Source organism: Amblyomma americanum, chromosome 11, assembly GCF_052857255.1.
Source record: "Amblyomma americanum isolate KBUSLIRL-KWMA chromosome 11, ASM5285725v1, whole genome shotgun sequence".
NCBI classification, from domain to species: domain Eukaryota; kingdom Metazoa; phylum Arthropoda; class Arachnida; order Ixodida; family Ixodidae; genus Amblyomma; species Amblyomma americanum.
Genome location: NC_135507.1, coordinates 89,223,077 through 89,249,022, shown reverse-complemented (window position 1 = coordinate 89,249,022; position 25,946 = coordinate 89,223,077). Strand labels below are relative to the sequence as shown.

At 44.7% G+C, this 25,946-nt stretch overlaps 2 protein-coding genes across 2 annotated transcripts in view; both read left to right on the top strand.

Annotated features, from left to right (window-relative positions):
• The window catches only part of LOC144109795 (uncharacterized), a 58,504-nt gene that overhangs the window by 23,931 nt on the left and 8,627 nt on the right, over positions 1 to 25,946 (top strand). The window contains exon 3 of the mRNA XM_077642584.1: positions 24,749 to 25,388. Coding sequence (XP_077498710.1) covers positions 24,749 to 25,388 — 640 coding nt within the window. The remainder of the gene's footprint in view (positions 1 to 24,748; positions 25,389 to 25,946) is intronic.
• Positions 18,635 to 21,753, top strand: LOC144109474 (BEN domain-containing protein 5-like). Its single transcript, XM_077642298.1, has 2 exons — positions 18,635 to 18,977; positions 21,543 to 21,753. Exons 1-2 carry the CDS (start codon positions 18,755 to 18,757, stop codon positions 21,728 to 21,730), a joined length of 411 nt encoding a protein of 136 aa, XP_077498424.1. The 5' UTR covers positions 18,635 to 18,754; the 3' UTR covers positions 21,731 to 21,753.

Below are 25,946 nucleotides of genomic sequence, written 5' to 3'. Positions count from 1 at the left end.
TCATTCTGCCTGCAGTCCGGAGAATTTCTGGGCTGAAGTTCTCCCGGCACTCGCTTCTGACTGGCTACGAGGGGCGTCGTGAGTACGTTTTATTCGCTTTTCAATGTTCCGATCCTCCCAGCACAGTACATTTTAGCCGCTGCCCGCAAAAGTACGGACTGACACGGCTCTTGCCAATGATCGGTTGCAGCTGGACAGTAGTCCCTTTGTTATATATTGCGTGTGTTCTCGACTGCTGAATACATCTGCTGTGGTACTGAAGGGGAACGAGAATACCCGCCGGCTCTGTCCCCGTCTCCGCGCGCGCCAACAGTACTAAGCCTAAAAATCAGTGCGGCTCGAAACAGCCGAAAGCGGACGTAATGATGAACAGTAGCGCCATAGATGATAAGGACAGCTTCGTAGAGGTCCTCACATCGAGCGAGGATGCAGGTCTGACGCTCGCGAACTGAACCCTCGAAACTATGGTTTTGCGTAACCACGATGAACGCTGCCCGTGTGCAAGGGTAAAATGGCACACGTTGTGGACCTTCCTCATTTAGTCTTTATGCTCTTTATAATTATTTTTCCCGTGAGTATGCACCCAGCAAACGGCACTTATTTCGACGTCAATGCTCAAAAATTTCACTCCTCGAATGCTAGGTATTTCGGCTCACATGGTCTATCTCAAAAAGCAAAGGCTGTCGTCTGCAGGCGCTCGAGACCCAAGAAGCAGTCTATAGTCTCTTTCGCCGAAAATTATAACTGTTGTGCGGAACGGCCCGTCTAGAGCGCTTACTTTTCTGAACGACAACCACGAAAGCACGAAACATCAGTTTCGTGGTGAAGGGTCCTGGTTCCCTGTACCCAATCAGGGGTGAGTGCGGGGACAATTTCAGTTGGTAAGTCTACCACGCTACAGGAAGAACAGATACTTCCTATTCTATAGCATACATATGTATCACCTTAAACAACAGGCGCCCTGGTACATTTTTCGATTTAAAGCACTACTACAGCATGCACCATATTGTTAGCGCTAAACTTGAATGATGCTTACATACCATGCGACCGGAAGCAATGGACGTATTCTGGGCGATATTTTTTAGGTAACCTTCATTAATGTGTGACAAATATCATCTAGCGTTCCAGCGCGATAACATTGGGGTATTAAAATTTGGCCTATACAAAATGAACTATGTGTACTTGCTCCACTGGGAGCTTTAATAACAAAGTGTAAGAAATCTAAGGAACCTGCGAAAAGCACTGTAGGCGAGTTCACCAATGATCGAGCTCGACACTTCAGAGCACCTGAGTGTGGTCTGTGCACTACTACGGAGCTTAGTTTATCCTTTTGTGCCATCTGAACAGAAATTTGCGTGCTCTATTTTGCTGTCCTTGGTGCAAACTATCGTGCATTGCTTCTGCTGTTAACTGTTTCAGGCATCTTGGATCGAGATCATTTGCTTTAGACTCAGTGTTCTTGCTAACCGAGAGGGGCCACAAAAATAGCAAACTGCTATCGAGCTTACAGTGCTCAAGCTGTATCATTGGCAAGTACTTCACTCTGATGGGGACAAAATGAACAGTACCAGGAGGGTTGGGGCCAGGAAAAAGTATCGAAGTTGAACTTGTGTTGCCCTAAGTAGCCAGTTGGAGGTGAGTGGCAAAGGAATTTCACTATGGAACCCTGAAAATTCTGTGAGCTGCTGGTAGAATAGAAGCAGCTTTTCGTTTATGGAGTTCAGAAAAATTACCAACCTGACCGTGGGGTCAGGTTCATTCGTTAATCTGTGGTAGTAGACAGAGGTTGTTTTGCACAAAAGGACCTGCTTTTTAATGTACATACTGTGGTGCTGTTTTCTATCATTTTTATTTCTGCTATTGCAAACTGGTGTGCTTTGTGGTTTTCCTCCAGATGATCTCGAGCTGATGCATTCGAAGCTTAAAAGCTTTCGGGACCCGTTTCCGAGAGTGATAGATGTCGACTTGCAATGCAGCAAGGAACCAGTCGGCAAGAGAAGGGTGAGTAGTTTCACGTGGTGTAAAGCTAATATCTGTATACTAAGCAGCATTGTGTTACTGCACACATTGAACTTGATTATGGTTTTTAAAAGTACCTTTGGCATGATAAGCAGCACAATTGCTTGGAAAATATTACATGTTGATTCATTTCCTTTTTCCTTCGCAGAAGATGCCTAGTAGCAAAGGCAAAAAGAAGTACAGAGCGGAGGCTGTTGACCTCGTAAATGAGTCCATAATAAAGCAGTGTGGCACCGAATTGGAGGTATGAGCCTTTTGATTGAGTACAGTTGTGCCTCATTAACATGGACACTTTGGTTCCTGAGCAAAACTGTCCACAAAGCGAGTAGTCAGTAATAACGAATCACCAAGAAAATTTATTTAGAAAAATAACACGCTATAATTAGGGTCTGCTTCGGTACACAGTGGTGGTCAGTGAAGTTGAAATTAGACACAATTTTGGGAACACGAAGGCCATAATCCTGGTCCCCATTATGCACGAAATATTGTGGGGCAGTTTTATGCGCCTAGTGATCTATGTGTGATACGCTTCATGGCATATCGTGGCCAGGTGACCTAACTCCTAATACAAATGCTAACTTTCCACGATCCCATGACTCAGCCAGCTGGTAGCTGCTATGCAGCAGAAACTGCCAGGAGTTTTCTTTGCACCCATTCATGCAATATGGCAAATGGTAAGGGGCATCGACTTCGCAACGTTGCTCTGTAAAGAATAAAACCTGGAAAGAAAAGGACCTCAGGCAGTGAATCTGGAGTTTTCCACTGCATTACTCATTCATTCATAATGCATTCAGCATTCAGAATGTAGAAATTCAGACATCCGTTTGGAGCAGTAGAGATTATTTTTCATCACTGTTTTTGTTTTTATGCGACAAAAATACATGGGCCCTGTGCATACTCTCTCAGTTCATTGTCCGGACAGCGAGTTTTCATATTAACGAGGCATAAGTGTATTGGGAAAGTTTGGTCCCCAGAAAACTTGTCCATAATTTGAGTCGCAGGGGTCGTATTAACGAGGCACGACTGTACTGCCATGCTTTAAGTGGTATTCACACGGGGGAGCTCATTGGGGAGGGATTTGGAATGTGCAGCCGCCACCCCCCACCCTTTGGTGTCAGAGCCAAGCGCGGACCAGATAACAGCGACTTGGTGCACTGCATTGAGACTGCTGAACTGCCTGGCTTGCACCGCTGCGGCTGAGTTGTATTAGCTCATGCACCCTGTTGCTTTCCTCGCCTTTATCCCAAGCCAAAACATTCTCGGAAATAGACTGTCTGCCAAAGTGATGCGCATTTGTGCTAGCCAAGCAAAAGCTGCCCGTTGTCCTGCCTGGGGAGGTTGTTGTCACCGCACTGCCACCCAAAGACATGTCGTTTTTATCATACAATGCGCTCCTGTGCCAGTGAGGGTTCTCTCCCCTGTCAATACTGTATTATTGCTGAGCTTATGTCTATCCTGCATAGTAAATGTGTTCTTTCGAATAAACTCTTTTAATAGCGTGTATTTTATACTTAGGTTCATAGATATGGTTAACGAGGACAGAGAGAATGCAAATAAAACTGTTTCATTGGAAAATCAGACACAAAATACATACATGCTTGTGCAGGCATGAACAGTTGAGGCATCCAGAGGTCTGAAAGAGAGGGCTTACTGAAAACAGTGCAAAAAGTCTCCATTGCGGAGCTTAGTGGTTGTGCAATTGACCCGCACCTTCCTTGTATAAAAGGTTGTCATGAGCTTCCAGCCTTGCAGTGAAGAGCAAAATTTACAGTTACCTTCAGCTTTTGAGTGTGCTTCCTGAGTCTGTGGTTCAGGCAATGTCCCTTTGTACAATTTGCTGCATGTCTACAGAGTTCCCAAAACAGTTGATTTGTTTCTTCAGACATCTAGGTGAGATGTGACGACAGAGCTGTGCAAGCTTGCTTGAGGTTGAAAAAATGTACATTGTTCTGATAGCTTTTTAGGTTTCCCACTACTCTTGGCTGTGGTGTTTGGCTGGTAATCTCAAGATTGCTAGTTTGATGCTGCATTGACTGCATTTTTGCTATTTTGATGGAGGTGAAATACAAAAATGCCTGTAGATTTTGCGACATCTGCGTACATTAATGAACCCCAGATGGTCTAAATTATTCTGAGGCCCTCCACTATGGTGTGCCTCATAGCCCATGTGTCACTCTGGGACATTAAGCCCCATGACTTATTTTCGTTTACCTTTCTGAGGCTTTGGGTAATGCTGTGAATGTGCAGCTCTAGCCTGACACTACCCATCACGGTCCTTGCTGCTTTAAGAGGGTTTCAAATTGGGCTAGTTGGTAGTTAGCATGGTCAAACATATTGCGCTTTTAGAGTGACATGGGAGAACAGAGGAACGACACAGACACTGGTGCGCAAATTATCAACTGAGGTTTATTGCAGTGTGCACACATATATAAGTTTAACATGTTAAAACATAAAAACACATTTGAACCAGCAACTTTTCTATCGTATCGGCAAGCGTCGGAAACTTTGTCCCAGCAGATCGGTTTATGTTTGTTATCTCTTGTCTTAGAATTGCTTTTCCTGTTTGGTAAGCAAAACTGATGGGTCACTAACACACGTTCCTTCTTTTCCTGATTCCAAGCAGTAGGCTTCCCACAGCTCCCTGGTTGTCTTATCTCTGTATTTCAGCAGAACTGTAGTCTGTTGGAAGTAGGGTTTGCAGCTATCACATCTGGCGCAATGTTCCGCCAGATTTCCAGGTGAGCTAATCTGCCGGCAGTTGCGGTTATGCTCTCTGAGTCTTTCATTTAAACATCTGCCCGTCTGGCCCACATATGCTAGGTCACAAGATAGCGGTATCTTGCAAACCACTCCTTCACAGCACTCGGCAAACCTATTTGTGTGCCTGACACCACAAGACTCCTCTTCTCCAGGACCGCTTTCTTCATTTACCTTCGTGCACATTCCTTTTAGTTTTCTTGGCGCGGAAAAAACTACTTGCACTTCATGCCTTTCGGCAACTTATTTCAAATTGCGAGAAAGTGCATGAATGTACGGTAGAACCACAGGCCTTTTGTTTTCTTGCTTTTTGCCTTGGTCCGTTGCTTTCACAAGTTTTTTAAGCACTTTATCTGCTACTGATGCAAGCAGTGGTTTAGGGTAACCGGCTTTTTCCAATCTTGCTGCCTGGTTGTTCAGACTACTTCGCATCTTGTGGCTGCAGGACTTTTTTATGGCCTGCTCGAAGCAAGACATTGCCATGTTTCGCTTGATCAGCTTTGAGTGGGCGGAGTCATATGGCAGTAGGCCTTTTTCGCAGCGTGTTGCATACTGCACACACAAGTGGGTTTCCAGAGACAAGGCCAGATCAAGGAACTGCAGGTTGCCATTTGTGGGGACTTTATGAGTGAAGGTTAACCCTGAGTGGGCTAACTTGAATTGTTCCAGAGTTTTTCCTACAAGGTTCGATATGGCCAGAGTGTTGTCAGCGCAGACCAAAAGTCATCAATGCAGCGAAAGCACTTTGTAACACCAAGCAGAGCCAACAAGGCTTATTCAAGTCTCTCGTCCCCTCTGGCAAGGAATAGGGCCCCTAGAACGGGGGCTATTGTGGATCCAATACATATCCCGTATTTTGAGAGAAGACCTCTCATTTCAGCTCAACACACAATGACGTGAGATATGCCTTCAGAAGGGCGATGAAACCCTAAGTTCTGATGCCACACTCGCTCATAAACTTGACAGAATCAAATTCTTCTATACACATTTGAATGCATTTTAGCACTTGGTCCCAGGGAACGCTGTAGAATAGGTCCACGACGTCAATGAAGAAGCATGTCACACTAGGCTCTGTCTTGAGGTATTCGATGACCTCATTCGAATTTCTGATTAGGAACGGATCTTTCACAGGAAGCTTGTTCAGATGGATCTGCAGGTATCCAGCCATCTTCCTTTGCCAGGTTCCCTTATCTTCTACTTTTTGTTCGGAACGGGGCGCCTGGTTTGTTTTTATCGTGAAGAATGGTCTAACAGTTAGCTTCTTACCTTTCTTCACTTCTCTTGCAAGTTTTTCTAGCCCAGATTTTTCGCATAGCTTTGCGGCATGGTTCTGGTATTCCTTAATAAGCCTTCTTTCGGTGAGGTTTGCTTGTCTGGTGAAATTTTTAGAGACGGCTTCTTGTGCTTTTGTGTCATAGTCGCCTGTTTCTATTATGGAAAACAAGCCTGTCTTGTCAGACACCAGCTTCAATCCATTCTTACGAAAGAAATCAACCGTTTTCTTTGGAACCACTCTACAGTCCTTTTGCTTGCTTGCTTCTTTTACGCATTTCAAGCCTTCTCTGATGCATGCACTCTTTTCTCCTGAATCAGCTCTCTCAGCGATAGAGCGTATCATGCCTAAGACGTCTAATGAAGTACAAGTAGTTTTTTCCGCACCAAGAAAACAAAAAGGAATGTGTGCGAAGGTAAATGAAGACAGCAGTCCTAGAGAAGAGGAGTCTTGTGGCGTCAGGCACACAAACAGGTTCATCGAGTGCTGTGAAGGAGTGGTTTACAAGATACCGCTATCTTGCGGCCGAGCATATGTGCGCCAGACGGGCAAATGTTAAAATGAAAGACTCGGAGAGGATAACCTCAACTGCCGGCAGATTAACTCGCCTGGAAATCTGGCGGCAGGTTGCGCCAGATGCGCTAGCTGCAAACCCCACTTCCAACAGGCTACAGTTCTGCTGAAATCCAGAGATAAGACAACCAGGGAGCTGTGCGAAGCCTACTGCTTGGAATGAGGAAAAGAAGGGATGTGTGTTAGTGACCCATAAGTTTTGCTTACCAAAGAGGAAAAGCAATTCTAAGACAAGAGATACCAAACATAAACCGATCTGCTGGGGCAAAGTCTTTCTGACGACGATACGATTGCTGAGTTGCTGGTTCAGATGTGTTTTTTATGTTTTAACATGTTAAACTTATATACGAGGGCACACCGCAATAAACCTCAGTTGATAATTTGCGCACCAGTGTTTGTGTCGTCCCTGTGTTCTCCCATGTCAATCTAAAGGTGCAGTTATCTTTGACCATGCCTTGCTTCTTTGTTGCCTGTGCTGATCTTTCCCTGTTTGTCGTCCATGAGACCGGTGCTCTGTGTTGATAGGCAATTGGTTTGGCTGTCTGCAGCTGGCTTTCTTGAATTGGCCATGGCAGAAGCACATGTTAAGCCAAAGACGGACGCGGGTAACAGAGCAGTAAGGGCTGTTAAGGGTAATGTCAGGCCGGAGTTGTACATTTACAGCTTTACCCAGTCTCAAAAGGTGACAGTCAGTATAATGTACCAGTTCTACCAGCCTTAAGCAAGCGTACAGAGCTGTGTCCTTATGTGTTTTGAAGGAACCAAAGCTGAGATGCCTGAAGAAACACGCAAAGTGGTTTGTGAGTTCCGCAGTGCATGATATCCATGAAATTTTCTAGACTTGAAACTAATCTCAAAAGGCCAGATTGGACGACAGACTGGGAAGTGCACTCAGAACCAAATTGTAGAAGTGCAAATTTTGCTGTGCTCTCTGTGGCGTATACTTCTGAACTGCTATTGTGATGTATCATCCTGTGCGCAAAAATGGACTAGGCAGGTCTCAAGCTCAGAGACATTTTGCAAGAGAAAGGTGGTGGTCAACTGCATAAATGATAAATTGTGCTCTTTGGTGCTGAAATGCAGGTCTGTTCGCATCCTTTTTGATAGGTTTTATTTTTTAGGCATCTGAATGCCATGTACAACTGCGCATGTGCTGGTGTACATTCATGCACTTTTTTCATGTCTGGCTTTCTATAAACAGTTGAGAAGCCTTTCAGTTCATCTTTTTATGATTGCCTGCATTGGTTTGCTATAACTATAGTCCTAAATGTATGGTGTTTCAGCAGAATGAGGAAGTTCGGCAAAAAACAGCGGAGCTACAAGATGCTTTACATCGCAAAGAAAAAGAACTGAAAAGGCTGCGGAATGAACTGCGCGAAGCCAATGAATTAAACCAGCGCCTTACAAGTGCTCTTCTGGATAAGATTTGTGAGCTTTTTTTATGTGTACAAATAGCATATTGGCATTTGCTTGGCTCAGCTTTTCGGCATCAAGTGCAGATTACTGGTTTATGGTACGTGATCAGCGCCGGCAACAAAGACTCGGCCACTTGATGAAATCTAAGGTTTGATGAAGTCTCATCTGGTCGGGCAAATACATGTGAGAAAGTAAAGAAGCGCCGAACAAAACAGGTGTAGTCAAGATGACAAAGACATTTAGATTTTCACACAGCAGCCTTGTTCACGGCTGCAAATTAAGGAGGTGCTAAGCAAGCAATCTACACGCACGGAGACTCTCGCCTCGCACTAATGTGCCGGCACATGATATCATTTGGAACAATCAGCTTAAGTCACCGTGATTCTGTCTTCGACTCTTCTCTTCCTCTTTCCTTTCTTTGTGCCCAGAGCAGAGAGCAGCACGTGGGCAACAGAAAACTGAATGAGAAGGATAGAACCATAGCCGCGACCAACAAAGGCTGTGTTTTGATTAGCCGTGGTACTTGAGAATTAATCCCTAGCAGTGAAGTGTACTAGTGTACTACAGATTATCACTGGTGGTGACAGAATATGCACCAAATTGCAGCTTTACCACATGCTTTTACTTCTGCTGAGTATCTGTCGACTAATAATGGGAAAATTTTCAGCTGTAGACAGCTCAATGACCACACTGTGCCACCAGTGCATTCATTTCCATGTCTTTAGGAAGAAAGAATAATGAGCGTGTACCTCTGATCAAGTAAACAACACACTTATGTTGCTGTCTGGTCACCCGCTGTACCCTCTTTCTGGCACTTCTTGCTCTCATCGCCAGGTGGTGATAGGCTGCAGACATTGCAGTTACAGCAATGGCCTAGTGTTGAAGTCTGCGATGCTCAAGCATATTTGGTGTCTATGCACAGGGGTGAAAGCGCTTGACATTTTTCTATTGCGTGCAATCATGTCTCATTAAAATTATAATGGTGTTAATTTCTGACTTTCTTAAAGAGGTTGCACGAGCTACAGCTCAACCAGAAGGCACGGTCATTGCGGAGGTTGTAATGGCTTCCTGTTTGGATGCGGGTAAGGCTTTTATGCCTCTTCACTTCTTTATCTTGAAATACAGTGATATTACAGCTTACCATGGCTTCCTTACAGACAGTGGCCTTCCAAAAGAAATGTGTGATGCACCCAGTAGCGCAGGTATGTTTCTTAATTGTATTTTGGGATGGAGCTTCCTGCACATCTGGAAGCTGGCTTAGCTATGTTTGCTGTCATTTTAAGAGCAGTGAAGAGCAAAGTGTTTGTAATGGGTAGAAGATCAGTCATAGGTGAAATTGCTCGCATATCGTTTGTCCTTGCAGGTGGTAACGCCACCTCGTGGTGTAATGCGCCTGGTACGCTTGACAGAGATGTGGAGGGGGCTAAACATAGCAGTATGAAGCATGATTTTGGGTGCTTTGAGGCTGCTTCCTTCTGAACATGACAGTACATATGAAAGATGTTCTGGATGGCTTGAGATTGCTTGCTGCTGAACATAGCAGAGCGCATAGAGCATGCTTTTGAATGCTTTGAGGTTGCCTGCTGCTGAAATTGCTTTTCTCTTACTTCATATGAAAAATGAACCGACGCTGAGGCAGCGATCGAATATCGAGCGTTAACACGCCTAACATAGGTCGCTGGTTCAAATACCTGTCGTGAGTAGACTCCGTGCTTGTGTTGTGGCTGAGGGGTCTCGGGCACAACTTTGGAGAAGGCAACAGTGAATCTGGCGTGCGCAGCTTCGAATCTGCCTCGCAATAAATATTTTGGCTTTTTATTTTTGTCATTTCATTTTAAAATCATTTTGTTAAAAAAAAAGATTTTATTGCAGCAATATGAAGAACAGAACTACATTTATTACTTCCTTTCATGCATATTGTGTCCATATGTCTAAATTCAAGCACTGCATATGTCCTGTGAATGTACTTCCTGTGCCGTAAAGGGGAAAAATCACCCATAACTACATGTTGTACCATGTGATAGACAAATACTTCCTTGTCAAATCGCAGCCTTAAGGATGGTTGCTCTGCAGGTGCTGTAATAGAACAAAACATATTTTATGACCTAATTTTTTGAAACGTTACCTGTACGTAGAATAAAGCAGATCTTTTTCAATGCATATCGAATTTTCGTGACTAAACACTCAACACTACCTCCACATACATATAAAGAGAAAACCGTTAGAGAAATCCTTTCGAAGGTTGAGCTGCTGTAGGTATGACATTCAGACAGGGAGAATATGATGCAAAATAAGCAAGACTTCCATTCTAACCCTTCTTGATTGCTTAGGACAAGGAAAATGTACCATATCATAAATGGTATGCTAAGCATTAAGTTGTCATGAAAGTATTTCTGTATATTTGCTCTTAAACATTAAGAACTACTGGTTCTTTGCTCTGTTTTCACTTACTGATATTGCATGGATTGCCTAGTTATCTACATGTAGATCTGTCTCAGACCTTGGAACATTGCATGTCTAGTATCTTCAGCCTGGAGCATGTGTATTAGTTGCGAACCTTCTGGAATAAGGATTATTTCTCATTCTATGTCCTTGTGAACATACTCTGCTAAAACAGCGTGTTCCTGAGCTATGAACTATGACAACAGTTATGAGTAATTAAATATATCAACAGAATAGAAAGCTGGGCTAGTTGGAGGCTGTTCATGACATATTTGTGGGTGCAAAGTGCAAAGGCGCAGAAGGAAGGAAGATAGCACTTGTCCTCCGTCTGCTTCGGTATCTTTGTAATGTTTGCGCCCACAAATACGCCGTCATTTAAATTCATGTCTTAGTGTGCACAATTTTGCAGGGGACAGTCATGGAAATGAGACTGCTGACCAGCCTCTTGAAGAAGGCCACAAGGAGATGATTGAGAAGCCTGTAGCCCTGTTTGAAGCTGTGGATGGACAGGTGATGTAGGACAGTACTTTATTTAGTGGTATGATACATGGGGCTTAATGTCTCAAGGTGACACGAGCTATGAGAGATGCCGTAGTTGAGAACACGAAATAAATTTAGACTGCCTGGGACGGTTCTGCACAGGCGATGTAAAACAGTTGCTTTTGCATTTCATCGCTGTTGATATGTGGCCCCAGTGGCCAGGGTTCAACCTCTCGTCCTTCGCTCGGCATCCGGATGTCATAGCCACCATGGCTGCTGATGTTTTTAAAGCTTACATGTGTTGCAAACAATTATAAAATTAAATTTTTATTGAGTGCTTCTGTTGAACACATGGTATTTTTCTGGCAATTAACAGCTGTTGATGAACTTCGGAGCACGAAACTTGGCAGTTATCTGCCTGGTTTGGGGGTAAATTAGAACAGACTGAGATGCTGTGACCAGTCTCACGAGAGAGCTGACGAGGCATTTTTCAGGGTTGACTAGGTCGGCGCAGGGGACGCTTTAAATCTTCTTTTGGACCACTGGCATCACCACTGTACAGTCATGAACAAAATTTTGCTAGATGCCGGAGCGGCGTTTTGACACTGCTTTTGCACAACCAGGCAGCGCAGTGGCTGCGTCGAGGCTGCGCTGACCGACGACTAGGCCCATGCGCATCCTATATTAGTCTGCTTGACTGTCTGATAGCTCATTTCACATGAGCAGCTGCTTTTTGTAGCTTGGCTGCGGGCGGCCGCTTTTCGCCGCCATGTGGTCACTGTACACGCGCAGCCCAGCGACTGCGAGGGCGGCGTACATTCACGGCGGCCGTCGCATTTATTCCACGTTTTTTAAGAGAAATCAAGTGCTGTCTTTTTCCTTTCGCTAGTTGTTTGTAACGTCTGGCCTAAGGTGGAGGATGGCTGTGTGCTACTGCCTGCTGCCTGTCAAAACCACTTCTTGAGTACCCTCAACGGCGAGCGTTAGCATGCGTCGTAAACACTTAATAAATAATGTACTGCCATAAAGTGTAAGAAAACAATTCTTAGACAAGAAATTTATTGCAGCGAAATATAGAACCGAGGACGAAAAGACAAAAACAATCCAGGTATCACTGGAAACTACCACTTTCTAATACCTGGAGAATCCTGAGTGTGCAGCAGTCGCGCTTGCCTAACGGCACGGCACACTCATAGAGGGAACGGATGACAGCTGTATCATCGCGAAGCCTGTCCCACACAGTCTTGATGGCTGCCCACAAAAAGTCCGCGTTGGCATTCCCAATATAGGGCTTCATTAGGTTGGTGTTCATAATGCCCCGCACATTCTCTATGGGCTTAAGCGTGGTTGCTGCAAACGGAGGATTTTAATAGTATTAGAAAGTGGTCTTTTTCAGCGCCGCCTGGACTTTCTTCTCTTTTTGTCCTCGGTTTTATATTTCGCTGCAATAAATTTCTTGCCTAAGAATCGTTTCCTTACACTTTATGGCAGTACATTATTTATAAAGTGGTTACGACGCATGCTAACGCTCGCCGTTGAGGGGTGTCAAAAAGTGGTTTTTACAGGCAGCGGGCTATAGCGCACAGCCGTCCTCCACCACAGGCCAGAAGTTCAAATGATTAGCGACAGGAAAAAGACACCGCTGTGAATGCGTGCCGCCATTGCAGCCGCCGGGCCGCACGGCGAGTATAGTGGCCATATGGCGATGGACGAGGGAAAGCGGCCGCCCGCTGCCAAGCTAAGCAAAAGCAGCTGCTCATGAGAAACGAGCTGAGACAGGCAAGCGGGCGAATATAGGACGCGGCCACTGCGCCGCCTAGTCGTGCAAAGGCAGCTTCAAAATGCCACTGAGGCACCCCGCAAAATTTTGTCCATGGCTCTACAAGTGATTTGAGCTGGTGTAAGAACCGGCCATATTTGCGGGGTGACAGGGTGCGGATTATGTATTGTTGCAAAGGCCATGTGCATATGCTGGTGTAAGAGAGCCTTTGGGCAGATTCATATTTCTAGGTGTCTTTTGCCCTGGCGTGCTCAATCGGTGCGATGGTTACATTGCTCATGATGCTCTACGATTACACTGTACTTTCATTCAGTTTCCATCATTCATCTGCTGGCAAAGCCTTTGTGCAAAATTCTTCCTTTTTCCGATGTAGCTGGTGGAACAGTAAGTTCAGGGATTTAGTAGATGGTGCTGGGTGCTCGTTCGTTCGCACAATCTCTCGGCAAATGCGTGAAGTGTCCAGTGTTTGACAGAAGTTGGTGATGCATCAGTATTTCCTGGTTAAGGTGGAGCCAGGCCGTTTTATTTGTGCCTTTGTCATACAGGATGGTGGTGCAGTTTGTTTTTGTAGCTTGTTCAAAGTTCTGTTCTTTTGATTTGTGGTTAAACTGTCGGACAAGCTGTCCGATAAAGTTCTTGTATACCCGTTGTGGCAGTGAGCAGTCGTAATGCTTTCCTGCTCCAGCTTGTGCTTGATGTTTGTGAAGCAGATTGTCTTGGTGCTTGACAAGAGGAGAGACCATGGTTGCTTTGTGGGCTGTAGGGTGATTTCAAGTGAAATTGAAGCGGCAACCAGTGCGGGTAGGTTTTCTCGAGCCTGAAAGTGGCAGAAATGAGGATTCTTGTCTGGGCTCATTGGTTCATTGCTTAGAAATATTGACCCAGTACTACAAGACGAGGACAAGAAAACACTACACAATGGGGGCTGTGGTATGTGCTTGTTTTGTGTTTGTAAGCATTTCTAAAAAAAGTGGCAGTTGAGGCCCTTTTCAGTTCGCTAACACGGTGAGAAATGCCGTTGCTTGTCACACATTCCAGGGCGAACTTGACGGCCGGCTCACAGGCTTGAAGTGCGCCAGAAACTTCCACCATGGACTTCTTCAGGATGGTAAAACAGTCATCCATGCGCTGAAGGATACCTTGGATACATTGGTGAATTACTGCAGTGCTCATTGCTAAATCAGCTCCAATGCCAGGCTTGCAGCCATCACCGTGAATGGTGCTTTCATTGCTGTGTTGCTGGTTTGCCTGAAGAATTTTTTAATTGAGAAGTACGTGCCACCCCATCCCAAACTCCAGCAGTGTGCACAACTATACTGCGCTGAGGCAGGTCTTTTTGGCAGATAGGTGGTTGACCAAATTGCCTTAGCATAGCTGAGTTATGCCAGCTCCTGGAGTTCTGCTTGGGTGGTGCGTACTTCTAGTTTACAGGAGAATTCTTAAGGCGAACTTACGATACGGCAATTGGAGCGCCGATCACGGTCACGGCTGCGAACCTGGCATTGGAAGTGATTAAGCAACAGGCGCTGCAGTCATTCATGAATGGACCTTAGGTATTCCTGTCATTAATGGACAATTGTTTTACCATTCTGAAGTCCATGTTGGAAGAATTTCTGGTATACTTCAACCCTATTAACCAGCCCTCAAGTTCAAAACGGCCTCCTGTTTATTGTCATTCTAGTGGTGCAAAAAGGACCTCAGCTGCCTTTTTCTGTCCACAAAAAACCCACCCACATGGGCACTACTTAAATTTCTTTTCAAATCACCGTACAGCCCACAAAGCAACTGAGGGCTCTACTGTCCTTTCCAAAGCCAAGACAATCTGCTTCTCATACATCGAGTGCAAGCTGGAAAAGGGAAACATCATGACTAATCTCTGCCTCAATTGCTGTGCGAAAAAAATTGTCCGACAAGTCTTCCAACAACAAACCGAAATGACAGAACACAACCCAAGCCGCCAAAGCAGTCCACATCGCCATCCCATATGTGAAATTCACAAGTGAAATGCTTACTCGCTCTTTTGTAAGCAGGGAATAGGTGTGTCGCAAACCATCATCAATCCTTGGGCGCTTCATGCCTCAGCCAAAAAACCGCACATTGACGGAATGACCACAGTGTTGCCTACAATATCCCTCATGCTTACTGCACCACCAGCCACATTAGCGAAAGGAAGAATTGTGGACAAAGGGTTCACCAGCTCAAGTATGGTGCCTGAAACTTTGAGAGCGCACTCCAATTGCAGAGCATTCTGAGGACTTGGGTTACGTATAGATTTGAGCATACCCAACCCATCCTATTCAAGCTACAACTTATAGAATCCTGAGACACACAAGAGACACCTGGAAATACCTATTCACCAGTCCCAAGGCTCCTTTCCTCGGTGTACGTACATGGCCTTCGTGACGTCATACGGTCTGCACCCCACTGCCAAACACACATTGTTCTTGCCCTAGCTCACGTCACTCACTGTGGGGATGGCAGTGGGTCAAAAGAAGGTTAAAAGTTTCTCTCGCTCCCACCCATTTGACCCTAGAGAAATGGCCGAGTCAGCATCAAAATGTTGGCTCTCTCAATGAGCTCCGCTCCAACACAATGGCAAGACGGGCGAGTTGGTGATACATACTTAAGCGAAAATAGCGCAAAAGACGAGGACAAGGAAAAAAACAACAGGACAGTGCACAGAATAAGCTCGCATTCTTTTTACTCCATAGCTTTATGTAGCCTGATGCAAAAAACTTTTAAATAAGAATTGCTGATGATAATAGGAATGCCGTTTCAGGTTGCAGCAGCTCATAAACCTTGTATTCGTCACTGCAGTTTTTTTTTGTAGCAATAGCTGCATTACGGTAGCATTTCGAGGCTTCAGTGTGGCGTCGCTGCCACCCTGTGGCACTCTGTGGCTGCGTCGCCACACTGTCACGTGGTTGGTCACGTGCGGAGCAGCTGCTGGGCGCGCAGCGCCATGGCTGATCACATGGTTGGTCACGTGAGCAAGTTCCTCTCGGCCAGCTATAGCTATCGCGTCACTCCAGGTGTAACCAGAGCTAAGCCACCGCCTATTTTTTTTTTCATTTTTTGACAAGTACCTGAAGGTGAGGTTAAAAATGAAATTGACTTCATAATATGTGCTCACCCTGGTATCGTGCAGAATGTGGAGGTCCTCGAAAAGGTGCGTTGTAGCGACCACAGAATGGTAAGGTCCCGAATTAGCTTAGACTTGAAGAGGGAATGGAAGAAGCTAGTGAAGAGGAAGTCCATAAACGAGCTAGCGGTAAGAGGGAAAATATAGGAATTCAGGATATCCCTGCTGAACAGATAATCAGCTTTAACTGAGGAAGACGATCCCGTTGTTGATACAATGAACGATAAACTGACAGCAATCATTACAGAGTGGACAGTAGAAGTATGTGGTTGGATGGTTCAACAGGCTACCAGCAAGCTATCTCAGGAGATGAAAGATCTGATTAAGAAATGTCAATGCATGAGGGCGTCTAACCCTACAGACAGAATAGGACTAGCAGAGCTATCGAAGTTAATAAATAAGCGCAAGGTAGCAGACATAAGGAAGTTTAATATGGAGAGAATCGAGCATGCTCAAAATAACAGAGGTAGCCTAAAAGCTGTTAAGAGGAAATAAGGCCTAGGTAAAAACCAGATGTATGCCTTAAGAGACAAGGAGGGCAATGTCATTAGCAATATGGATAAGATAGTTAAAGCAGCCGATGAGTTCTACACAAATATATACAGTAGCCAATGTAATCAGAAAGTTAATGATAGAGACTAGCGCACAGCAGTGGGACGCCCAGCCAGTAATGAAAGAGGAAATAAAGAAAGCCTTAGGAGAAGTGCAAAGGGGAAAAGCAGCTGGTGAGGACCAGGTAACAGCAGATCTGCTGAAAGACTGAGGAAAGATTCTGCTATAAAATCTAGCCACCTTGTATACGCATTGCCTTATGACCTCGACCATACCAGAAGCTTAGAAGAACGTAAACATTATCTTAATCCATAAGAAAGGAGATGCCAAGGACTTGAAAAATTACATACCGATCAGCTGACGGTCCGTTGCCTACAAGGTATTTACTAAGGTAATCGCTGATAGAGTCATGGCAACCTTAGATTTCAATCAACCAAATGATCAGGCAGGCTTTCGTAAAGGATATTCCACAATAGATCATATTCACACTATCATTCAGATGATAGAGAAATGCGCAGAATATAACCAACCCCTGTATATAGCCTTCATTGATTATGAGAAAGCATTCGACTCAGTGGAAACGTCAGCAGTCATACAGGCATTGCAGAATCAGGGTGTAGATGAGTCGTATGTCAAAATACTGGAAGATATATAAAAGAACTGTACAGCTACCAAAGTCGATAAAATTCCAATAAGTAAGAGCATCAGGCAAGGAGACGCGATCTCGATGATGGTATTCACCGCATGTTTACAGGAGGTATTCCGAAGCCTGAATTGGGCGCAGTTGGGGATAAGAGCTATTGGAGAATACCTAAATAATCTGCGATTCGCTGATGACATTGCCTTTTTGAGTCACTCAGGAGATGAACTGCAAATCATGATAAATGAGTTAGATAGACAGAGCAGCACGGTGGGTCTAAAAATTAACTTGCAAAAATCCAAAGTATCGTTCAACAGTAGCGAGGGAACAGCAGTTGACAATTGGCAACGAGGTGCTGGAAGTGGTAAAGGAATACTTAGGGCAGGTAGTGGCAGCTGATCCGGATCATGAGGGAAATAACTAGGATAAGAATGGGGTGGAGCCTATATGGCAGGTTCTTTCAGATCATGAATACCAGGGTACCAATATCCCTCAAGAAAAAAGTGTACAAAAGCTGTATATTACTGGTACTCACCTACGGGGCAGAAACGTGGAGGCTAACGAAAAGTGTTCAGCTTAAGTCAACAACAGCACAGCGAGCCATGGAAAGGAAAATGTTAGGTGTAATGTTAAGAGACCGGAAGCGGGAAGAGAGGGTCAGGGAACACATGTTAATGACATCCTAGTCGAAATCAAGAGGAAGAAATGTGCTTGGGCAGGGCATGTAACCTGAAGTCAAGATAACCGCTCGTCCTTAAGGGCAACGGAGTGGACGCCAAGATAAGGCAAGCGTAGGAGGGGGCGGCAGAAGGTGATGTGGGCGGATGAGATTAGGAAGTTTGAAGGCATAGGGTGGGTGCAGCTGACAAAGGACGGGGTAATTGGAAAGACATGGGAGAGGCCTTTGCCCTGCAGTGGGAGTAGTCAGCTGATGTTTATGATGATGATGACCTGAAACAATTTAACCCATGCAATAAACTCTGCTTGTTAAGCAAATATGTGAAGCTCCTGTAACCCCATTTTCTTTTTATTTATCTGACGGGCAGTGCCATAGAGACGTAGATATACCAAAAATAGAAACCACATTCCCCCTCGAGGCCATTATACTGTAAATATCTGGGTGCCATTCCTGCACCTTGTCACATGTAATTGAAGTGCATTGATGTCTGTTAAGCTTTTCCTACTGTGCTCAAAATGGGGACGTGTGCTCTTGACAGATCCGATCTCATCATCAGCCAGATTACGTCCACTGGGGTACAAAGGCTTTTCCTAATGCTTTTCATCCCAGTTTCCTTGCTTTCTTCGAGTTTGCTTTACCACCTATGACCATTGACCATTGCTTGTTTCCTGCATCACAAGTTCTGCCCAAGTCCATCTTTCCTGTTGTGTTAGGTCTGAAATTGCTATGGTGACTCGGTGGTTATGGTGCCGGGCTGCTGATGTGAATGAAGTGGGTTCGATCCTAGCAGCGGCGGTCGCATTTTGATCGAGGCAGACTGCTAGAGGCCGCTGTACTGTGCGATGTGAGTGCACGTTAAAGAACCCTGGGAGGTAGAAATTTTTGGAGCTCTCCACTATGGTGTCCCTCAGCCCGAGTCGCTTTGGGACGTTAAACCCCATGAACCAAACCTTGGTCTTAAACTGTGCTCGCAGTGCTTATTGCTACCTTTATGTAATGGAATGGTGCAGGTGCTAATAGGACCAGAGCTATGGATGTCTGCTGCAAAGTGGATATATGTAATGAAGAACACCAGCGACGCAAAGTGTTGCCTTGAGGTGGCACGGCATTTGTGGACATTAAATGAGGCTGCTGAGCGCAGCCTTACTCGGCAACAGTGCCGCTCCATCGCCACTGCAGCCAGAAAGCTACCTGCCACACCAGAGAAGGTGGAAGTGATGAAGAGTAAGTAAATAGAGGCTACTCCCTACTTTTCTATTCACTTACAGATTGGACTAACTTTTCCACTAGTAGTTGCGGGATGCTGCACCATTGTCTTAAACCTGCTACATGCTGCTACAAATTTGTGGTTCTTATGAAATTGTTGTTAGGCTGCGCCAAAGTGCTTTTCCAGCAATTAAGAGCTGTGAAGAGTGCGAAGAGGCAGAGACTACCACCTGTATAGAGAGACATCGTCCTGGTTATTTCTTACCCACATGCGATGAGAAAAGTGACCGGCAGAATCCAGCGCTGGCCCGTTTTGCTTTTAGCGTTTTACTGCCTTCTATTTATATGTACTATCTGGAACAAAAGTGGTATACTCCATGCAGTGGGAGCCGGAGCAATGAAAAACTGCATCGTAATGCCATCTACAGGCAGCATCTGGGATCCAGACTGCCAGCAGGAGCCCTTTATTTTCTGCAGGCATGTTTTTTGATTCGTTTCAATGTTTCGTGCTTCAGCTCGCCAAAATGCCGAGCGGCGCCACAGCAGTAGCAATCTGATGGCCCTCTTGATTTTGTGTCTTTATTGCTACTACTGTGGCGCAGCACAGCATTTTGGTGAACTGAAGCACGAAACATTGAAACGAGTCAAGTGACATGCCTGCAGATAATAAAGGGCTCCCAGTGGCTGTATGGATCCCAGATGCCGCCTGTAGATGGCGTTACGCTGAAGTTTTCCATTGCTCCAGCTCCCACTTCGTGGAGTATACCGCTTTTGTCCCCGATAGTACTTGGTGTGCTGCACGTCTGCTTCTGGCCTTGCCAACACTGTCTCAAGTGAAAATGGCGAATGCACATGCAAAGAAAGAATTGCTTTGAGCAGGCTCGAGCAGTGCTAAAGTTGGATCCTGCTAGATTTCTCAAGCTTCTGTGCAGCGTCATTGTGTGCATGTTCAATGTGGACCATATGAAATGTTCAGGACACGCTCCAGCTGATTGCTTGACCCCACAGACCTCATTTATGCACGGAGTAACAATGCCGTCAGCATCCGAGCTTCTGGTTTGTTTTTACTGTTGGTTCATATAAATAGGATTCTAAATTGAGCTACTTCTAATGATGGCAGGGTGGCATTCTCCTTGGGTCAGCGTATGATGACCAGATCCCTGTGATCTCACATGCACATGTGCATGCTTGATCGCTAGTTTGTCTTTTGCCATGCGAGCTTGAATTAATGTTATGGTGTGAGCAAGCTCAAGCAGTTTCTTTGTCTCAGACACTTGAGGAATCGTAGAAGTATGTTACAAGCACACGGCAATGCCGGATTCCTCAGCGGAGAATCGTGGTGTTCCTAGCGACATGATGACCAACAGGCGCAAACGAACGCTTTATCACGAGAGTTGTGGCCATGGTGTGCTACAAGCATGGCTGCAAGGAACCTATGCTATGCCTTGATATGGGGACAGTGCAGACAAACTCCTTGTGCATCATCGTCTTCTTAAAGGACCATAGACGCCTAATTTCAGTTGCATGCGTATTCGTTGAAATGATTTTTAAACATTACAGTACTTCGTTCGCATATATTCACTTACGACTGCTAAATACTTTACAATTGATTTTTCTTGATGATGTTGCAGTTTCATCACCTAAAAAATGACTGTGACACGTCTAGTGTTTAGATCATGTGAGGCAAAAAAGAACTGCAACATAATTCCTGTTGCACAATTTTAAATAAGTGCAACACAGGCCAATCCGCTTGAAGAACTGGAATCACAACAAAGAACTTATCAGCAGTTATATTGTAGTTTTTCTTCCCTCACGCAAACCAAACACTCCCCATGCATCACAGCCATTATACGGCTCATGAAACTATAAGTTCATCAAGAGGAAATAAAATTATAAATTATTTAGTGGTCCTAGAAAAATTGCACAAGGTGAACTCTGTATTATGTCTAATGCATCATTTGACATAAGAAAACAAACTAAAATTTAGTATCTGGTCACCTCAAGTGTGGTTCAATCTCTGGTTCAATGAAGTAGGCCGCTCTCATCCTGAACTACCCTATAACCTGTGGCCTGTTTATTCATCCTTGCTTTCTTTCCCATACCGACCCTTCAATCGGCATGCACCCGAAAACATAGCGATTAATGAGTGCAGGCGCGCACTAATTTTTAAATCTGTCTTTTACGTCTTAAAAGAAAACCATGCGGGCTAAATTGATATTGTAGAGGCTGAAGTGAAGACATTTCCTGCAACTTTCGCACAAAAAATTTGTGCTTTAACTGGACCGAATTTTGTGCATTTTTAACACTGTTATTTTGGGCAAATTTATAAAGTGCATGCGGATGTGGTCAATACGACGGCTATGCTGCTCTGTTCAAATCTGATGCAGCATGTCATTTTTGTAAAACAATGCTGCAATGCTACAAGTTGATTGAAATGTCCTGTATTAAACTTTTGTGCTTCTTGTACAAAGCATGATGTAGATGCTCCAAATTGAATTTTCCCCCGCTAAAAACCCAGCTCCAAAATCCTTTTGGCCATTCCCTCCACTGCATTCAGTAAAACGGATTTTCTTAATTTTTCAGATTGCCTGGCTTATTTCGTCGATCAACATCCTGTGCCGGAACTGCCGAAGGACCACCGAGTGGCTGCTGTGCGGAAGCACCTGCGCAACTTCTTTACGGAGGCAGCCCGCCAAGGCAAGAGGGTGCGGGGTGCTGCAGCACCTCATGACACCCAAACCAATGAACTGCAGCAACACCCAAACCAGTGAACTGACGCTGGCCGCCAGGCAAAGAGGGTGTAACAGAATAGACACTCAGCTACCGTTCAACCTGACACTTTATGCACTTACTGCAAACATGGGGTAATGATGCCTGTTTGCCTCGATACATTCATACTGCATGTACTATACACACGTAATTCTGATGTGGGCTGCCAGTCATACTTTCAGCTTATTATTCCAGAGAATCGTAGTCAAGTCCAAATTGCATTATCTTGTATATAAACTGCGCATTACTTATGCACTACCAAGAAAAAATTCACGAAAATGGGCATACTGGCTTCTCCACCAAGCCCAACACCCTGCATACCCACTGCCTACCCGATATGCCCATTACCTGACATGCCCACTACCCATAATGCCTGCTACCCGACATGCCCCCTACCCGGCATGCCCAATACCCGACATGCCCACTACCCGGCATGCCCAACACCCAATCTTCCCAATACCCAACATGCCCAGTACCCGACATGCCCAATACCCAACATGTCCAATACCCAACACGCCTACTACCCGACATGCCCGCCATGCCCAGTGCCCAAGTTGCCCATCACCATAATCCACTATAATGCTCGATGGTGGGTTCCAGTATGCCCGGTATATTTATTTTTCCGATAGGGATCTGCCAACTATGACTGATGAATAGTTCATGATTGCATTTCTTGTGTCATGCTGCTACTGTTTCAACACCAGAACGATGGCTGTCACCTAAAAAGTTAGTATAGGCTACATGAGGCTTGAAAACTGCAGTATTATCTCTGCTGCTTCATTCATTGTCATTCCGGTTCTTGAAACAGGCTCGCTTTGGTGTTGTGCTGAATTCAAATCACGAAGTAGTCATTATATTGCAGTTTTTTCATGCCTCATGTGACGTATACTGACCTTTGACATTGCAGCCATTGTTGTTAAAACAAAAACAGCATGAGAAGAAATTTAGTTGTAAAGTACTGAGGAATTGTTTGTGAGTACCAAAAGTTGATTCATGTATACTAATGTCTCATGCATCATTGCAAAGAAACACGCAACAAAAATAAATTGTTACCCATATTTATTAAAGTGCCTGGATTTTACTTTTCATTCTCCAAAAAATTATTCTAACAATGAAAGGTACAGGGTGTTAACTGTGTTCTTAGCAAAAATATAATCTTTCCTAGGCCTGCCGTTTCTCAGTTCACACAATCCAGAGTGTAGTGTTGCTACAGCATAGAAAAGCATGCAATGCTACTAACAGGCTAGATGGCACTGAACATAATGTCTCAAAGTGACCGTACGGGCCGCCGCGGTGGCTGAGTTGTTATGGCGCTCGGCTGCCGGCCCGAAAGACGGTTCGATCCCGGCCGCGGCGGTCGAATTTCGATGGAGGTGAAATTCTAGAGGCCCGTGTACTGTGCGATGTCAGTGCACGTTAAAAAACCCCAGGTGGTCGAAATTTCCGGAGCCCTTCACTACGGCGTCTCTCATAGCCTGAGTTGCTTTGGGACATTAAACCCCTACAAACCAAACCAAAGTGACCGTACCTTGTAGTAGTGTGTGTGTGTGTTTGTGTGCATGCGCACTGTCTACAAATTCGCAAGAAAAATGAATCATTTAGGAAACAAAAATGAAGCAGTAGGATGCATTTATGATAAGGCCTCCGCTGTAATTTACTGCATGAGCAGTGCCCAGTTGGAAGTACAAAATATGGCACCAAAACAGCAGCGTTTCGTTCATTTTCATTTCTTACATTAGTAATACTAGTAATGTTTTTCTTACTGGAGCACATGCTAACTGTATGCAGCGGTGTTCTGCATGCCAATGAAACATTAATGGTCATTTTGGGCAAAGCTAGACAGCGAATGAAAAGGACCTGCCAGTGACCTCTATTTCACACAGCAAGAACCTCACTTGGAGGATGCCACTATGCCCACTTGTAGCAAACTTCAAACCAGAATTAAGTTGGGAGCCTGTTTGCATGTAGAACACAGAGGGGTTTATTAAAAAGGCAGATATCACAAACTTGCTGTCTTCATCATCCTCTTTGTTTAAACAAGAGTCAAGTGCTTGTTTTTCTGTTTCTTATTCTTACAGCAATAAACTCATAAATATATCCACTTAGTGAATCCTGGCTTACCAGCAAGAAAGCCGAGCAATACAAAAGGGCTATGATGTTTTCAGCTGTGACAAACCTTTTTTCAGTGTGAAATGAGAAAGGGCTGAATCGGGAAGATTTTTAATGTTTAATGTTTGGGTTTAGTGGTCATTAGCTTTGCAAATTTCAAGTGAATTTTTTAGAGGATTGCTTCTGCATTTTTTTGTTACAGCATATGGTTTTAACAGCCACAGCACTTACCATGCGACTCACTGCTTTCTCTGTACTGGCCTGAACATTTGTTCGATGACTGAACATGCCAGCTTGCTTGCAACATAGCGCTAAACAGACACGGATGCAGGGAGACAAACAGGACGGGCGCTTGTTGGCTGTTTCTTTTTTTTATCACGGAAAACATTAAATGAGGCATAGGCAATATTCCGCCGTAAATGGCACATTATTAAAAGACCACTCTTATGTATTGTCAAAGGTTGATGTTTGACAAATTATCTGGAATTATTCCACGTTTCTACACCTTTGTTGCTGCACACTTTCTCGTTGCATCATGTAGTAACAACTGCTCTGTGCTAGCTGTTGTGAAGAATTGTCGTTTTTCAAGAAAACAAGGAATCCAGGATACTCTGTTAGGTGCAGCAGTCACAGCCCATAGTGCTGATCTGATAGAAGTCATCTGCCCTACGAAGCCGGCATATATGTGGGCTTCTTGGGTATACACAATGCCAACATGGTCACCACCTGGGGTACCACAACTCCCAAAGTGCATTGCCTCAGTGGTGGTGTAGCGCAACTTCTTGTCAAAGTGGTTTGTTAACAGTACTGAATTATCTTAGTTTTAGAGTAGTGGGCTAATGTTCACATAGCTGCATAATTAAATATATTGAAAGACTATGCCACAAGTAAAATAGCTTTCTTTTTTTCAGATCGCCTCCTGCAACGCTTCGTGCGCCGAGCTTCAGCACTATACGGGGAGCGGTGCATGAGCTTCAATGTGCACCAGCTGACGCATCTAACCCAAGCCGCCCGTAACATCGGACCCTTGTGGGCCCATTCTGCCTTTGGATTCGAGAGTGGGAACGGCCACATCGTTAAACTGGTGACGGCAGCAAATGGAGTGCCTGATCAAATCTTGGAGCGGTCAATCATGAGTCAGGAACTGCACCTTGTTCTTTCTTTGAACGCAATTCCACGGAGGAGCCAGCAGTTGTGCAGTGAATTTCTTCATTACCCTAACGTGAGCAAGGCTCACTATGTGCAGGGTGCCTGCATGTTTGGAGTGCCGAAGGAAGTGCCTCTGCTTCTGCCAGCAGAAAGGGCTGCTCTGGAGTTAATGCTCAACAACATTCCTCGAGTGCAAGAATATTTCAGATTTTTTTACAGAGGAACTGTGATGCATAGCCAGCAGTACCAAAGGGGCACCAAAAGTGACAGTAGTGTCACTGAGTCTCAAGATGGCGAATTTTTCAATATTAAGAGAATTTTCGAGGTAGTTGATGAGGGGTCCCCAAGCAATGGTGAAGTTGTTTTGCTCTGCAGGAAAATTGTTTGTGAAGACTGCGATTTGTACTTGCCAGGTCACATATAGCAGTGTTTTTTTTTTCTCTAGAATGCCCACTGGTTGCGCTGAATCTCAGTGGAGTAGCCAAGCCTTGCATTTCTGTCACATTCAGCAATGAAGAAAATTATGTTTGCAAAGTTCCAAACCTCATTGAACGAGACTAGGAGGCAGTGTTAAAGGTGCACTAAAGAGATATTTGAACTGGTCTTTTTACCGCGAGAACTCTTTCTACACACTCCGGGCATTCTTAGAAACTTCGAACTATTGTCCTGTGCACCCATTTTCCGTAATTTAAATCAAATGTCTTGGCTCCCGCCTTTTTTTGAACTCAATGCTGTAGGTAGGAGGAGTCAACCAACGCGTGGAGCCAGCCCCGTGGCGGCTTGCCGCTCTGTCATTGGCGGAGTGATACGTAAATCAAAAGAGTCCACACGTATTTTTATTTCCATGGGCCTAATTTATGGCTATGTTTTTTGCGACTGAAACTATTTATTCACAGAAATTTCCTAAAAACTAAATAAAAGCGAATGCAAAGCCGCCACTATAGACTGTCTGAAAGGCAC

What these genes read in the sequence shown, in the direction of transcription:
- LOC144109474 (XM_077642298.1), top strand. Translation starts at nt 18,755, where the DNA reads ATGGTGCAGGTGCTAATAGGACCAGAGCTATGGATGTCTGCTGCAAAG. An exon ending in GAAGGTGGAAGTGATGAAGA is followed by an intron (nt 18,978 to 21,542) that starts GTAAGTAAATAG and finishes TTAATTTTTCAG; the next exon opens with ATTGCCTGGCTTATTTCGTC.